Source organism: Gadus chalcogrammus, chromosome 3 (assembly GCF_026213295.1).
Source record: "Gadus chalcogrammus isolate NIFS_2021 chromosome 3, NIFS_Gcha_1.0, whole genome shotgun sequence".
NCBI lineage: Eukaryota > Metazoa > Chordata > Actinopteri > Gadiformes > Gadidae > Gadus > Gadus chalcogrammus.
The window spans coordinates 8,816,633-8,832,488 of NC_079414.1; the positions used below are offsets into that span (position 1 = coordinate 8,816,633).

Genomic DNA, 15,856 nt, shown 5'->3' on the forward strand with positions numbered 1-15,856 from the left:
CCGTGTGGAAGGAGACGCTGTGTGCAGTGGTGGGGAATGAAGGAGCAGGACATGGTATAAAAGAGGACAGCTTTAAAGAAACGGCATCAGAGTGAACAAGTAGGCTTAAAAAGAAAAGCTGTTCCATTGGAGCTCCGCTTGTGTTGGGTTACAAATGGACCTACAGGTTGAACTAACCACTCTCACCTGACTCATGCGGATGTTTGATGTTTAGACTTTCTTGTAGGTCTAAGGTGTAGGTGGTTGTAGGTGGCGGTGGTGCTCTTTTAAAAGACCAGTAGTGTGACTATAAATATTGAGCTTGCCCTGATCAGAGAGCCATAAACCTAGGCCTGCTTTTAGCCTTTTGACACAATAATTGTGGGCTTACAGGTGTGCTGGGAAAACAAGCTGTTGGCAGGATTTCAAGTTTGACTAATTTGTTGTCACAAGTGCACATTCTGATGCAGCGCAATACCAAGTCCCTGTGCTGCCAATGCCGGTTTTTTTATATTCGAAATGTGGTGCTCAGGTCAGCACATTTGGGTTGCAGCTGGATCTCCATCATGCTGTTTTATCTCCTCTCACTGTCGTATGTATTTACCAGAATCGTAGCCCTTTGGTTGACCTTAACAGGGCTTTTTGTGTTCCTGTTATTCCTAAACTCCTTTTGCCATCCATCATCTCTACGGACATTAACTGTAGACGCTGTCCAGATGCTGTGTGGAGAAGAGTATTATCCCTCTCTGCCAGCATATTCAAGCCTTGAGTTCTCTAGAAGATAAGATTGAACCTTTTATAATAGTTTGTATATGAATACGTACAAACTATACTGTCTGTTCCACCCCCACAGGCGCTGTTTTTGAACCACATGTACTGATGCATTGTATCTTCCTGTTCTTAGAATGGTGGTCACAATGCTAACAAACTCAACTCTTGTTATCAATGTGAAGGCACGATTTTTTTACGGCTCAGGCTATCTGAAGCCTGAGCCGTAAAACAGACAACTTCTTGTGTTGTTTGGAAAGAGGTATGATGTAACGTCCTCCTCCACCACCACCACCCCTGAGATCGGCTGGGTTCGCCTTGGCGGTTGGTGCAATACTGCAGCACAAAAGGGCCTCAGTGTTTCTGAGGCAGCTTTAACAGACAACAAAGTTGGGCCAAACACACCTTATATCCAGGCAAGACTGAGCAAGGACGTTGCACACTCCCCTATCGGAGCCTCTGTAGACCTAGTGGCAGCTCATATTGGAATGACATCACCAGCATGACTCAACCCCTAGCTTCTGCTCCCAGCCGCTACTTCCTGGTTGGCTTTTATTATTGGGTGCCTTGGTTTGGAACACATCCAGAATGGGGTCAATACCGCTTCTAGGCCACTGGGGATTGGGAACCAAGTCCATGTTGTAAAAACAATGGCTAAAACTTTAGGAACATGGTTGGTTGTACATAGTGGTCATTTGTGTATTTGATGTGATGTTACTTTACAGTGAGCAGGCATTCCAATTGAACACTCTTAAACCCCTTTGTTTTGGAACGCTTGGGCTACAGTGCATGAAAAGAAGGATGAAATGAGTTGATGGATGTTGAGTTGGACAAAATAACAATGCCATGGAAAATCAACTAGGAAGGGCCAATATTGTAGAAGAAAGTGGTGCATAGTATTGACCCACATATCTTAATGGAGTAGTTAGTTCCTCATGTCCTTTTGGATTTCGGCTAGGCCTGCCGTTTGATATTTGCTTTTGGACCAAAACAAGCAAAGATTCTTTCTTTGTTCCACTCACAGAAAGGTTGCAGTGTCAACGTTGCAATGGGACGTGGATTACACATCCTGTTGTCTGTCTGTCCGTCTGCCTGCTGAATTTAAGCCCAGATGAACAAAGCGTGTCCCTGCATGATCTGCTCCTCTGGGTGTCTGGTCTACCTCTCTGCCTCTCTTCCCTCGGCTCTCCCCTCTTCCGGTTGTTGGTAGTGGCTGACATTAGGCTTGTGGAGGAGCTGGGGGAAAGCTGCATCCCATTGCTTTGGTTAACTGTTGATATATTTCAGGCAGTAGGCCTCTTCCTTGTCTCTTCTGTGAGGAAAAACCGGTCTTCAGGTCTTCAAGTGTTATATTTATTCTCGCAAATCAGACTTTCGATTACTAATCTGAAGTCTGCTCAAATCTGGGTGAATTGAGACTCTTTTTCTTGCTTCTTCTTATTTTCTGCCAATTATGTTGCTGGAACCTGTAATCTGTAAGCATGTAATCAGCTATTAACAGCAGACACAAACCCTCCTAGCTGTGTTAAACAGTCAAAAAGGTTTCAAATCAACACCCTGTAGACTGGCCAGTGTAGGAATACTGGCATACAGTTAATAGAACTCTGAAGCTTTTTTAATTGCGCAAATCAGTTTCTCTTCGTTAGAATATCTCTGTGATGAAATGAGATACGGGGCATATATCCGTCCCTTCAGTTTCTGGTTTCCGGCCAGGCCTTTGTGCCGTGTCCCCCAGGAGTTCTGCTACAACATAGTGGGACTGCTGGGTCCGAGAAGAGTCTAGTTGGTCCCAGCATGGGATATACTGTAGGCGGATCTAAGCAGATGTGTCATGGTCAGAGTTTTGAGGGCTGGGGATTCTTAGAAGGTTTTCATGGTATTCTTAATTCAATTATTGATGGGAACAATTATTGAAAGAGCTTTTGTGTGTGTGTGTGTGTGTGTGTGTGGGTGTGTGTGTGTGTGTGGGTGTGTCCCCATGGCGTATCAATGTCGACATACACATGGGAACTCTCTGGGGTGACCATGGAAAGGGCTGTGTTTCACCCGTGTCATTTCCTGTTTCATAATGACTAGTTGGATGCCGGCAGGAGCTAATGCTGTTTCATGCAACTGTTGTAATCTCGACTGTGGTCGATGACACAGCTGATGTGAATATTTTGATGGGTGAGAGTAGTCTCTTTGTTGTATAGAACAGTATTGGAGTGATGAGTAACTAGTGATTATTGTTAACCTTCCCTTGCTTTCCTTTATTGCCCAGTGACTTCTCCTGGTTGGTTTGGATCAGCAATGCATCATGCATGAGTTTTATATTGGTGATGTCTGGGTTAGTATTTCACTCCAGACATAAAATATGTCGCGTGTGAGTTAACGTTTGTTGGCGTTGTAGAAATTGAAAATGACCTGACTATAAATCTAGACACGTAGCATGTGAGAGGGAAAAAATAAGTAAAGTAAAGAAATAGGAGAAGTGGAAAAGTCTTCTGGACTGAGATATAGGCTAGAGTTTCGGCATCTTTTATTGTCCTGCTTTTCTTTAAGACTTTCTTCTTTCCAGAATTTTCTGGCCGGGGGGACCTTCCCATGGAATACAGAACCTTATTGTTGGTAAAAAAGGACCGAAGCCGGTTGAACTACACACACATCATTATAATTCATAATTATACTACAGTATTGTTGAGTACTTGGCTCTGATTGGTCAGCGACATTCCAAGTGTGTGCAGTCATTTACATTCGCCTGACACCTCGGCCATTTGACAGTTTCCAAATCAGTGCAGTACAAATCCAACATCACGGTAGAAAGCCTGACCAGATGTTTCCCTGACAACCCAAAAACAATATGCTCAAAGCACCGTAGAATAATATTTGATCTTCAGCTGATTAAGTTGATTAAACAAAAATATTGTTATAAAGTAGCTAATATCAGGTCATTGTAGGTTACTGTGGTATAAGTGTAATAAACCATGTGCAGTACTAAGTGGGGCGTTCCCCATCATAGTGCTGCTCGATTATGGGAGAAAAATCATAATCACGATGGTTTCATCATCTCATCTCATCGTCATCTGCTTATCTGGGGTCGGGTCGCGGGGGGAGCAGCTCAAGCAGGGGGCCCCAGACTTCCCTTTCCCGGGCCACATTGACCAGCTCTGACGGGGGGATCCCGAGGCGTTCCCAGGCCAGTGTTGAGATATAATCTCTCCACCTAGTCCTGGGTCTTCCCCAAGGTCTCCTCCCCACTGGACGTGCCTGAAACACCTCCCAAGGGAGGCGCCCAGTGGGCATCCTTGCCAGATGCCCGAACCGCCTCAGCTGACTCCTTTCTAAGTAAAGGAGCAGCGGCTCTAATCCGAGTTCCTCACGGATGGCTGAGCTTCTCACCCTATCCCTAAGGGAGACGCCAGCCACCCTTCTGAGAAAACTCATCTCGGCCGCTTGTACCCGCGATCTCGTCCTTTCGGTCATCACCCAAACCTCATGACCATAGGTGAGGATAGGAACGAAGATCGACCGGTAGATCGAGAGCTTTGCCTTGCGGCTCAGCTCTCTTTTCGTAACAACGGTAGTTGTGAAAACATGAAAACATGATTGTGAAAAAATGTGTAAAATAATGTATCTGTATCCAGCTGTTTCTATACTTTCTGCGCTTTCTATAAATACTAAAAAAATAATAATCGAAAAATCTAATATATTATTGTTTTATTATTATATTATTATATTTTTGCTCGTTTGACGCTATAATCGAAATCGAGATTGAAATTTGTTTAATCGCCCAGCCCTGTCAATTTTTTTCCCAAAAAACAGACCCATGGTTTATTCCTTTCTTTTATCAGATATTGCTCCTTTTAGTAACACAGGTTTATGTCGAAGTATAACTAGGATGTCAAGATATTCAAATGATCATAGTGACAGAAAGCAAGGGGCTCTTGGCTTTGTTTGATGGTGTTTGTTTGTTTGATGACTCAGGTTGAAACGACATTGGAATGATTGAAGAAAAGGCAGGTTCCAAGTTCAGTGTGTGAAGTTAAACTCCCTGCTTATCCCAATTAGGAGTATTTGTATAAACTTCATTATCGCTGTGTGGTTTCCTGCGCAATGTTGTCTGATTTGACGATAGCTAAGCTTTTTCTGGTCAAGCAGTCGTGCACTGATACACAGGTGCACGCACACTCACACGCACAACACTCCCTATCCCCCTCATGTTTTACCAGTTGAGCCACTGTTTTGCAGCGGGCATCTGCTGTTATTCCACCTAGCCCACTATGCATCTGTAACACTGATGGTGAACCTTCAAGAAGGACAGATTAGTTATTTTAATCTGGCAATACGCTGTTATTTGTTTTGATTTGCACAGGGAAAATTATGGTGTTCTGGTCGGTTGTGCTTGATTTGAAATGAGCTTGTGTGAGGAGAGCAGAGATGTGAACAATTATGAATTCCTATCCAGGTTTTTAAAAGTCAAACATTAGGGGGTACTTTCTTATGTTTTTCATGTTTATTTTTGTGTTTCATATTTCAAAATCAAATTTTAACCCAATGTTAAAAGACCATCCCCTATTTCTGTAGAACAAAGATGTGCATTAATAAGAAATACAGACCCACGTCCCTGAATATTCATGTTGACACGGCAATACCTGACCTTCTCTGTGTCTCACTCCTCCCCAGGTCCCTGAGATCATCAGCACACTGCGCCAAGCGGGCAAGAGCGCCGCACGCACTGATGATGTCACACCCACCCCCGACGCTTCTCCGCCCACCGCCTCCAGGGGCCTTGCCATCGCCCAAAGCTGCCCCTCCTTTTCCTCCATCTCCGCAACGACGACGACGGCAGCCGGGACGACGACCATGACCACGTCCTCGCTGTCTGCCCCTCAGCTGTCCCCCACGGCTTTCGCCAAGAAGTTTGAGGTGCTGTTCTGCGGCCGTGTGACCGTGGCGCACAAGAAGGCGCCGCCCGCCCTCATCGACGAGTGCATCGAGAAGTTCAGCCAATCGCGTGGCTCGGGGGGCGGGGCCAAAGGCAGTGGTGGCGGGGGGCTTGCGGGCGGGCTGAAGAGGGCGCTGTCCTTCCACTCCAACGGGTCGCTCAGCGACGGCGGTGGCGACGGGCTGGCAGAGAGCCCAACGGCGCCCAGGCGGCCCCTGCTGTACAAGAGGGACCCCAGCTTCCCCTGTCTGCAGGCCCTGGACGAGAACGGCCTCTCGCCAGAGATCACCCTGAGCCACGCCGACGACGCCCACTGCCACTCCACCGGGGTGCGGCCCACCAGCCTGCAGGAGAACAGGACCATGCTCTTTATGGTAAGGTTTGCATCTCGGAGACGGGTACACACACAGCCAGAGCCAGGGGATTTAGTGATTTGTAACATTTCTTCTCATTCAGACTGGACCTACAGCAGGCAATGTTCTTTTTGAGGATCTCATTCAGGCAGTTCCTGTAACTGCTCTTGTTATCAGTGTCCGACAGCTCAAGCTACTGCAAACAATTATTATAAAAGAAGGAAGTCCCAGTTTAATCATTTATTTTAATAGTTAAAAGTTTTTATTCAAGGCTTTCTTTCCACCCCAGCTTCAATTATAGAGGTGTAGTATTTGTACTTCATTACAAAGTTCTTCTTTGTCATTTCCTTGATAGTCAGACAGAAAATTAGCTCCTACAGACCCTTCTATTTATTTAGTATTTTAATCACTTACTGAACATACCAAGCTACACCACTGAAGCAGACGACTGTGTTAAGAGACCACTGAGTGTGTGTAAGGAAAACGAATGATGACTGAAGGCACGTTCCGGCTACTCATCACAATGATTTCACCTCGGTGACCTCCAGACTTTTTAATGATTCCTAAGCAATTCCAGTCTTCCTGTATCCCTCCCAAGGCAGGATATGATCCCTGATATGATCCCGTGGCATCGGAAGCTGAGTCAACGCTTCTTTTCACTTTCTGCAATGATAGATATGTGAAGGAGCAGGGGGCGTCGACCATTCCCCCCAAGATAGCTTAACCCATCTCCATGGTTACATCTGCTTCTGCCTCGACTGCTCAATACTGGCCCAGCTTGACGTGGTTTGACTTGGATTCGGCTAGGATTTTCATTTCCATTAATACCGGGCGAACTGCTTGAAGCTGTGTTTTTAACTGATGTGCTTGTCTTTAGTCGAAGACACAACAAACCTCACACTTAATGTGGTAATTGGGTTGTTTCAGATGGACGTGACACACACAATGATATCCACGATGGTTGATTCAGTTTGATGTTCAATATTCCCCCTTTTTGGCTTCCTTGCTCATTGAGAGACGATTTATTTTATATTAGTACAGTATAGGCATTGAAAAAGGTTTCACTCATTTTTCCCTGAGTGTCTCGATGTCCTTGATATTAGGGAAAAACTATCTCAAATTGGAAAAATTGCCCAATGTCCGATCTTTAAACCAAGACTAATCTGAAAGACATCTGTTCTGTTTCAACAATCTATTTTGTTCTGCAAGAGACCATCATGTAACTCAAATCAGAGTGCTCCTACCTAAGCGTTCATTACCATTTATGCTTGTATAGTTATAGGAACGAAAGAATGATATCAAGATGTTGAGGACTCTAGCCATACTCTTTGAGATTGGCGATGCGTCTCATACACAAGAACGCACAGAATATTGTATTTTTCTAGGTCTATATTCCTAAAATTTGGCCACCAGGGTTAGACCTTACCACAGCCCACTTGGAAGCGGTGCGGGTTCGCTTTGGCCCGGTCCATCTCAGGCTCCTCGGCACGTTAAACTGGTAGTGGTAGCACAAATCAGTACATACGCTAAGACCCGGCACGGCCAAACAAGCTCATGGAAAAACACCACAGGTCTGATTCCTGGAGCTCCAGTCTGAAACCAAGACTAATGAATGACCTAGAGTCAGCCTCACCACAAATATACCACATCCACCGTGTTCCGCGTGCACCACACTTTGGCCCACGCACAAGAGCCACCCGGAGATTGGCTTTGGGTCAACCTATTGAAGCCTCCTCTTGCTGCATTGTTTCCCTGCTCCCCTCCAGGTCGGGAGGTCCCAGATATTCTTGGTGAGTCCGGACACCAAGAAGGTGGCCATCGAGAAGAGCTTCAGGGAGATATCCTTCTGCTCCCAGGTACCAGGCACTGTGTGTGTGTGTGTGTGTGTGTGTGTGTGTGTGTGTGTGTGTGTGTGTGTGTGTGTGTGTGTGTGTGTGTGTGTGTGTGTGTGTGTGTGTGTGTGTGTGTGTGTGTGTGTGTGTGTGTGTGTGTGTGTGTCACTGAGCAGTTTGCGTGTGTCTCTCTCCACAGGGCATTCATCACGTGGATCACTTTGGCTTCATCTGCAGAGAGACGGTGGACGGAGCAAGCTGCCATTTTGTCTGCTACGTCTTCCAGTGTACAGATGAATCTCTGGTGAGGGACGTTGGCCATGTCAGCAACAGGCCGGGGCAAAATTATGCCCAGTATGCGTGAACGGGTGGGCGGACTGGTGTGTGTATTGGGGGGGGGGGATTATTCAATCAAAGGGATTATTATTCTATGCAGATATGAATAGCGGCACATTTTCCCAAGGGGCCTTTTTCTGTATTCTAACAGATTTGAGTGATAAGGGTGTTTACAATCGCTCGTGGTCCTTTCACAATTCACAACCGTCCTCGTTACAGTTAAGTATCTTTATTGGTCATTAAAATGCAAATAACTTGTAGCCAAAGACGGCTGGCAATTATTTCCATACCACATTTCCATAAAATGTTCACAGTTTGAAGTTGCAAGCAGGTAATGTGATCGACACATGTGCATGTACTGTATCCTATGTACAGTGTGTGGCTCTTTCTACTGATAGTAGAAAGAGCATTTTTATGCATTTTTGTGCATTTTTGTCTATCTATCCTACTCTTTTGTCCTGGCCCTTTTGAAATGACATTACCCTAATTTTCATTGCATCTAATGAAAAACCAACCTGGAAAAATACTTGGAACTGGTCGGCTAATTTTTGAACTTTTGAATCAGTCTGAAATCGCCCAGCGGGGCAATGGTGACCTTTAGTTTCCCCTTTGTCCACCGCAGGTAGACGAGATCATGCTCACCCTGAAGCAGGCGTTCTCGGTGGCCGCCCTGCAGCAGAGCGTCCGGACCCAGAGTCAGCAGTGCGACAGCTGCCCCATGCAGCAGCTTCACCGGCTGTGTGAGAGGATAGAGGGTGAGACGCCCCAACCGCCCCGAGACACGGCTGCTCCGGGACCATCATTATTGTATTTTATTTATTCAAATCATGTGTCGATATTTGTCTAAAGGCTGGTAAAGGGGATGGTCACAATGTTATTTGTGACCCAACGCTGCGATCCACTAATGGGACGTCATTGATCAAACTGCAACGGCATTCAGTGTGAAATCAGTTTGTCCACCAATAACTTTGTTGTTCTCGGTCAGCATTTTGAGGTATGCTTCCCCCTTGACTCTTGCACGCTTTGGAAAATGGTTCAATGTTTCAGGTCTCCAGCCGTCAAAAACCAAGCTGGAGCTCCAGAGACACCTGGCCACCCTGGACAACGAAGCCCAGGCCGCCGTCTTCGAGAATAAAATGGTAGAGTGTGTGTGTGTGTGTGTGTGTGTGTGTGTGTGTGTGTGTGTGTGTGTGTGTGTGTGTGTGTGTGTGTGTGTGTGTGTGTGTGTGTGTGTGTGTGTGTGTGTGTGTGTGTGTGTGTGTGTGTGTGTGTGTCATCACCTGCATCAGTGTTTGTGAGGAGTGTACTCTAGTGAGATTCACCACTGTCTGAATCATCCCCGGAGGGCTGTCTTATGCGAAGGCAGCGCTATAACAACCAGTTTATCTGCATTTTCTAACCGGCTTAACTGTAGTAAATCACAGTGGGGTCACATGCTGTACATGTGGGCCTCACACTGGCACACAAATCATGCTTAATTTCTGTCAAAAAAAAAATCTGCATCTTTCTCCCTCTTTTCATCTTCTGCCTTTTTTTTTTCGCTGTCTTTTTTTATAGCTTTCCCAAGTTCGCCCCTCGAAGCCATATGTTTTCCTGAAAGAATGACTCTTTGTATAGCGGTGTACAGCTAGGAATAACCTTGAACCAATAAGGCATATCAGTGTGACTGTGTCCCTCAGCCTAAACCTCACTTGTGACTCCACTTCATGGATTATGTTGATGAAGTTGTCCTCTCTTTATCTCAATGTCATGGATGTAATACATGATGTTTGGTACATGGTGTTTTTATATTGACATGTGATGTCCTGTCTAAACTGAACCCAATGTGAAGACTGACCCCTGGTGGCACTGTTGTTGAAGTACAGTGCAAGTCCAATTACATTAGTCTTTATATGCTTATTAGTTAAGGGTGTAATGGGGTAATGAGACAATGACTGCAGGCTATACCACATATAATATGAGTGAAGCACACTAAAGGCATTGCATTTTTGGATTGGAAAACACAAAAAGAATAAAATATGGTTTAACCTTAAATATTGTTTTATATATATATACACCACACTTGTACCACGTCAAATGAACATGCATACAAATTTGTGTCTGGTTGTTCAATAGACAACTGTCTTTCTTCCAGCGGGCCAAGTCTGAGCAGGAGGAGAACGAGATGGTGATGGCCAGTCTGAGGAGCCTTTACGAGGAGCAGCAGAAGGGTCACCAGCACTCTCAGCCTGGGGAGAGTAAGCAGGTGGGTCTCTCTATATGGAGCACATGCTGAGCCTTAAGACCTAGGCCTGAGTCATGTGATTTGAAAGATTCTAGCTGGACTGCAGAGATTGTATAAAGTCTTGGTGTTAGCACTTCCAAATAAGGTCCAGTACGCGATCTCAGAGATGATGTCCAGCTGCACCACCTCACGGCTCTTTTCTCTCTTTCACTCTCTTTGACTTGCTAACTGCCACTCTCACTGTTTACCTTTCTTATTGTACTATATTATTTGACCCCCACTTATCTACAAGTTAAGTTGTTTTTCAGCTCCTTCTGATTGTAGGCTTGTTGTTGTTGGTCTTTCACTGTGTTGTGATACAGTTTATAATAATGCATTAGAATGGGAAATACAATTTTGCCAAATGATTGCATTGGGAAGGGAAATATAAATGACTCCGGATCTCCATTGTGGCTTCTGGTAACTTCAGTCCATTATCTAATGACGTGAATATATCCCTTATCAGCAACGCTATTAATATCTGTTAATTATCCTAACCAGAGGATACCAGATATTGCACAGTGCTTGAAATTAAAATAAACCTGAGCACACACCAAATAAACCTGAGCACACACGAAATACGGATGAATATTGGGTTTTGGAGTGTAACAAAAAATGTAACCTATGAGCTATTAAGCCTATTTAATAGGGGTGTAACGATTCACCGAATCGGTAATCGGTTGGATTATTTATACTTTGGGAATCGGTTGAGTGAAGCTATAGCCTGATATCAAGAAAGCATTGTCAACTCATTTTATTCCGTTTCCATAAGATTATAAAAATGGAATTTGAGGAAGTGCGCGGATTCGTGTGTGTGTTTGTGTGTGCGTGTTTGTGTGTTTGTGTTTGCGCGCCTCTCGCGAACAGGTAACCCCGTCTCGAGTTGTGAGCGTGTGAAAAACTGCTATATTAAAAATAGAACAATACAATATGTCAGAAAAACTGTGAAACGATTTCCAGTGCACCACGAAACTAAAATCAAACATTTGGAAGTCCTTTGGGTTTTATAAGAAGGAGGGGAATATTGACAGAAGCCTTGCTATTTGTAAATTGTGTTGGACAGTGATCAAGTCTATAAATAAATTGATAAATAGAAATGTTGTTCTAAATTGACACAGTTGTCTCCCACTTTTTCAAAGAAACAAATATAAAATCTTGAGATTCCATGGTCCCTATACCATATATATTTGTAAGAAGTCAATAGCTCTTTTATAGAAGACTTATTTGAATTAATAGAAAATGAATGTGTTAACATTTAACTAATATTAACTATATCTATCGGATTGAATCATATCTCATCAAATCGCACATTTAGTCGATTCGCATCGAATCGTTCCATATTAAAGTGTATCGTCCCTGAATCGTATCGTAAAGCATGTATCTAGATACGTATCGGAATGTCCTATAAAGGAGCGATGCACACCCCTACTATTTAATATTCCAAATGCTATGGCCGCAGACACCCAGGTTTATCACGATTCAGACAAGGACTAAAACAAGCAGTGAATCCAAACTAGTTACCCGTCCCCATGCTTTATTATACACAGAAAAGAAAAGTGTCCATGTCCATGACACTGAGTGGCTTGCATGAGGCCTAAGTGTGTGTCTCTCTGTCTCCCTCTACAGGTCAGCGATGATCCCAACCCAGCAGAGGTGACACAGCAGCAGCAGAGCAGCAGTCGCCAGCGTCTGGAAGAGTTCAAGACAAGAGCCAAGCGCTCACTCACAGAGTCCCTGGAGGGCATCTGGAAGGTCTGTGGGTCTGGATTCGTACTCGTATGCGTATGTTATTTAATGAATTTCCCTGATAAATGGCATCAGCGAATTTTGTGTGTGTGTGTGTGTGTGTGTGTGTGTGTGTGTGTGTGTGTGTGTGTGTGTGTGTGTGTGTGTGTGTGTGTGTGTGTGTGTGTGTGTGTGTGTGTGTGTGTGTGTGTGTGTGTGTGTGTGTGTGTGTGTGTGTGTGTGTCCCTCCAGGCTAGCAGGAAGCCGGCTCAGAGGGATATCAGTGAGGGGAGCGACGGCTGCTCGTCCAGCTCCACCATCACCCCTGAGCAGGGTTCTCTAGATGAACCCCTGCCCCCCTCTTCACCCATACGACCTACCAGCTCCCTCAGGTACAGTCACACACAGTCACAACCTCCCACACATACTTGTTTTACCACGCGTTTCATGGAATTGATCACCACTGTAGAAAAATCGGACCGGCAGAATCTCAATAAATGTGATTTCATCTCGGGTTCAGAAGAGGACTCAAATCAAATGACAGTCTTCCCATTGTCAGTATCCTTCCTCGGCTAACAGAACCCAACCTTGGCCAGCGATGGTAACCTCAATCTCTTTACCCTGGAAGGTTGGAAGAAAGGCTTAAACGTCCTGTCCTGACAAATTTATTATAAAGGTTTAAGACCCAAACCTGGGTAGTTAGGCGGCCGCTATAGAAAAACATTTGTTAAAATTGTCTTCTGAACCCGGAACAACACAGGACACGCTGATTAACTGATTCCCCCTCAAGGAGGTTAGGGTTATGGCCATAGCGGGGTCAAAATTCTGGTTTTGGTGTTCCTTAATGCAATATGTCCATTGCTTATTGGATGGATCTTTCTGTACAATATACAATGTGCACGATATTATTGTTCCGTAGTCAATAGAAAACAGAATCAATAGATAATAAATGTAATTGATAATAATTAATGGCAGTAAATGAAGTTAAACTTTCATGTCATGTATTGATAATACCTGTGCTCTGGCTCTCAACAGAATGCGCTCATTTCTATAGGCAATATCAAGTGCCCAATGACTTTTATGCAACAGCAATGTCAGGTGCATGTGTGTGCGTCAGCTTCCCATGGGCCTGGCCTCCTGCGGCGTGTCACGGAGTCAGGCGCTGTGAGGCCTGAGGCTCCGGCTGCGCTGCCTGGAGGGACGGAGTGAAAACAGGGCATGTTGCGGCCGCTGTCTCGTGGTGCTTTGGATGTCCCCCTGTTTGAAGCGAGGGACGTTTAAGTGACGTCCTCTCCCCCCGCCCCGTGTGTTGATGCCGCGCCTCTCGTCACAGGGGCCACAACTCCACCGGGGACCTGAAGCGGCTGGACCCCTGCTCCTCTCCCCTCTCCCCGTCCCCCGGGGGCACGCCGCAGCAGCAGCAGCAGCAGCAGCAGCAGGGTTTCCGCCGGCGGGCCAGCACCTACAGCCACCCCCCGACCCCCACCTCCGCGGACCCCTCGCCGGCCCACACGGACCCCCTGGCGCCCCCGGACCTGACGCCCGGGTCCAAGCCCAAACTGGTGCGACACTACTCCGTCAGCACAGACACGCCGCACCAGAGCAAGTAGGTGGTGGCTGGGTCGGGGGGGTAGAGAGTGAAATGGGGTGTATACTTACCGGTTTAGAATGTGAACACTAAACAGAAAATGTGTCTGCGATCGCTTTACTCTGGGTCGCGTGTACACGACGCGACGCACATGCGCGCGCACACTTCCTGTCCAAGGATGAGTCGTTTCCTGTCCACCTCTACATGCAGCATGAGTCTGCTTTATTTCCATTTCCCTCTTTGAAACCCGGCATTGTTTTTTTGTTTAGTCTGTGCGCTATCAGTCTTTGCAGAACATTTTCTTTAGCTTTATCTATCTTATAACGTCATTCTCTATCTCTGTTTTTCTTAATCTCTCTCTCGCTCCTCGCTCTCACTCTCGCTCTCTCTCTCTTGCTCTCTTTCTCACATGGCCTCAGACTTTCTTCAGACTCATGTCTTCCTCCTCCCTGCTCCTCATCTCGCTCTCCTCCCCCTCCCCAGCACCCCTCCCCCCCCTCGTCGGGGGGGAGACTCAACAGGAAAAGGTGAGCGTCGTGGGGGGGGTCCCTCCCTCCCGTTCATTCCTTCCAGCGGTCATTCCATATCGTCCCTTCAGCTCTATCTTCCATGCTGTGACCTTCCTTTGTTTCCTTCTGGCTTGTACTGTTCTCCTTCTCCTGTTCCCTCTCTTCCATCTCGTCCTCCCCCACCACCCCCAGTCCTCTGGGAGGCCTGCGTGCGCGTCTACGCTCCTCTTCCTCTGTTCCCAACTTCCTCAAATTCCAGTTCCTGGCCCCCGTTCAGGAGAACGATAGTCCAGAGCTCAAGAGCAGGTACACGCACAACCATGAGCGGACGGGGAAACACACACTGCGCCATCTCTGCGGATGTTGGATTGTGTTTGATTTAGTATTTCTTGCCCTCGATATGCGATATATCTGTCTGCAAGCTGTGTGATGTTTTAGCCATTTGTGTCTTTCTCTGTGTGTGTGTGTGTGTGTGTGTGTGTGTGTGTGTGTGTGTGTGTGTGTGTGTGTGTGTGTGTGTGTGTGTGTGTGTGTGTGTGTGTGTGTGTGTGTGTGTGTGTGTGTGTGTGTGTGTGTGTGGTATATCTAGCGATGTGGCCGCCCTGTCAAGCCCTGGGCTGATGCATGTGGTCGGGGAGAGTCCTCTGCGCAGCCAACGCCACTCGTGGAGACAGCAGATCTTCCTGCGTGTTGCAACGCCACAGAAGAACTCTGATTCCATCGGTAAGTAGCATACACACAAAGATGCACAACACATGCGCACGCACACCACACACAAAGATCAAAAAAGTTTACACTGTGATACAAAATCATGACTTTAGAGCTAAGCTAATTGAGCTAATGTATCTTTTTCTAATATTGTAGCATAGCTTAGAAAAAGAGGATCTTTGATAATGAAGAGAAGTGACTTTAATTAGCCTTCACTCCTGAGTTCTAACATTTAATCTCATCTCACATGGCCATGGAAACACACAAACAAAACAAAAGCTAAAGACACCAGAGGACTAAACGTCTATACATGCATGCGCACACATGAATTCCAAAAGGGTAGTTTCACTGTGGATACAATTATTATCATATTTGTAACATTTGCAAACATTATCAATTTCAGAAGCTGGCCTTGCCTTAATAATATACACCAGGGGTCTTCAATTAAAATTGAACAAGGTCCAGTTACTAAAAATTCCTTCCAAGAAAGGTCTGAACCTACCACGTCCTAATAGCCTTCTTTTGTCAAATACAATCAACACGGCATATTACCTTATAATTTCAGATGTATTTATTTTCAATTTCCAAATAGCTTACTTTTAACCATGAAAAACTAGTAAGACAAAATAACGCACATTAACATTTCAAGTAAACATAACGGGTACATTAGGCCTGCAATTCAAGTAAACATAAAAAGTGCATAAGGCCTACATGTGAAGTAAGCAGAACAGGAACACTAGGCCTACACTATAAATAAATACAAAGTGCATCAGGCCTACATTTCAAGTAAGCAAAAAAGGTACACTAGGCCTACATTTCAAATAAACACAAAAAGAGCATTAGGCCTTCATTTCAAGTAAGCAACACAGTG

At 45.5% G+C, this 15,856-nt stretch overlaps 1 protein-coding gene across 5 annotated transcripts in view; it reads left to right on the forward strand.

Annotated features, from left to right (window-relative positions):
- Positions 1-15,856, forward strand: part of tbc1d1 (TBC1 (tre-2/USP6, BUB2, cdc16) domain family, member 1) — a 40,678-nt gene that overhangs the window by 9,598 nt on the left and 15,224 nt on the right. For 3 of the 5 annotated variants that reach the window (XM_056585783.1, XM_056585784.1, XM_056585787.1), the window contains 12 exons: positions 5,410-6,045; positions 7,791-7,880; positions 8,056-8,160; positions 8,794-8,947; positions 9,240-9,331; positions 10,327-10,437; positions 12,082-12,207; positions 12,433-12,572; positions 13,514-13,786; positions 14,188-14,295; positions 14,470-14,583; positions 14,867-15,000. In XM_056585783.1, the coding sequence (XP_056441758.1) occupies positions 5,410-6,045; positions 7,791-7,880; positions 8,056-8,160; positions 8,794-8,947; positions 9,240-9,331; positions 10,327-10,437; positions 12,082-12,207; positions 12,433-12,572; positions 13,514-13,786; positions 14,188-14,295; positions 14,470-14,583; positions 14,867-15,000 (2,083 nt within the window). The remainder of the gene's footprint in view (positions 1-5,409; positions 6,046-7,790; positions 7,881-8,055; positions 8,161-8,793; positions 8,948-9,239; positions 9,332-10,326; positions 10,438-12,081; positions 12,208-12,432; positions 12,573-13,513; positions 13,787-14,187; positions 14,296-14,469; positions 14,584-14,866; positions 15,001-15,856) is intronic. The other 2 variants (XM_056585785.1, XM_056585786.1) reach the window with 2 other exon arrangements.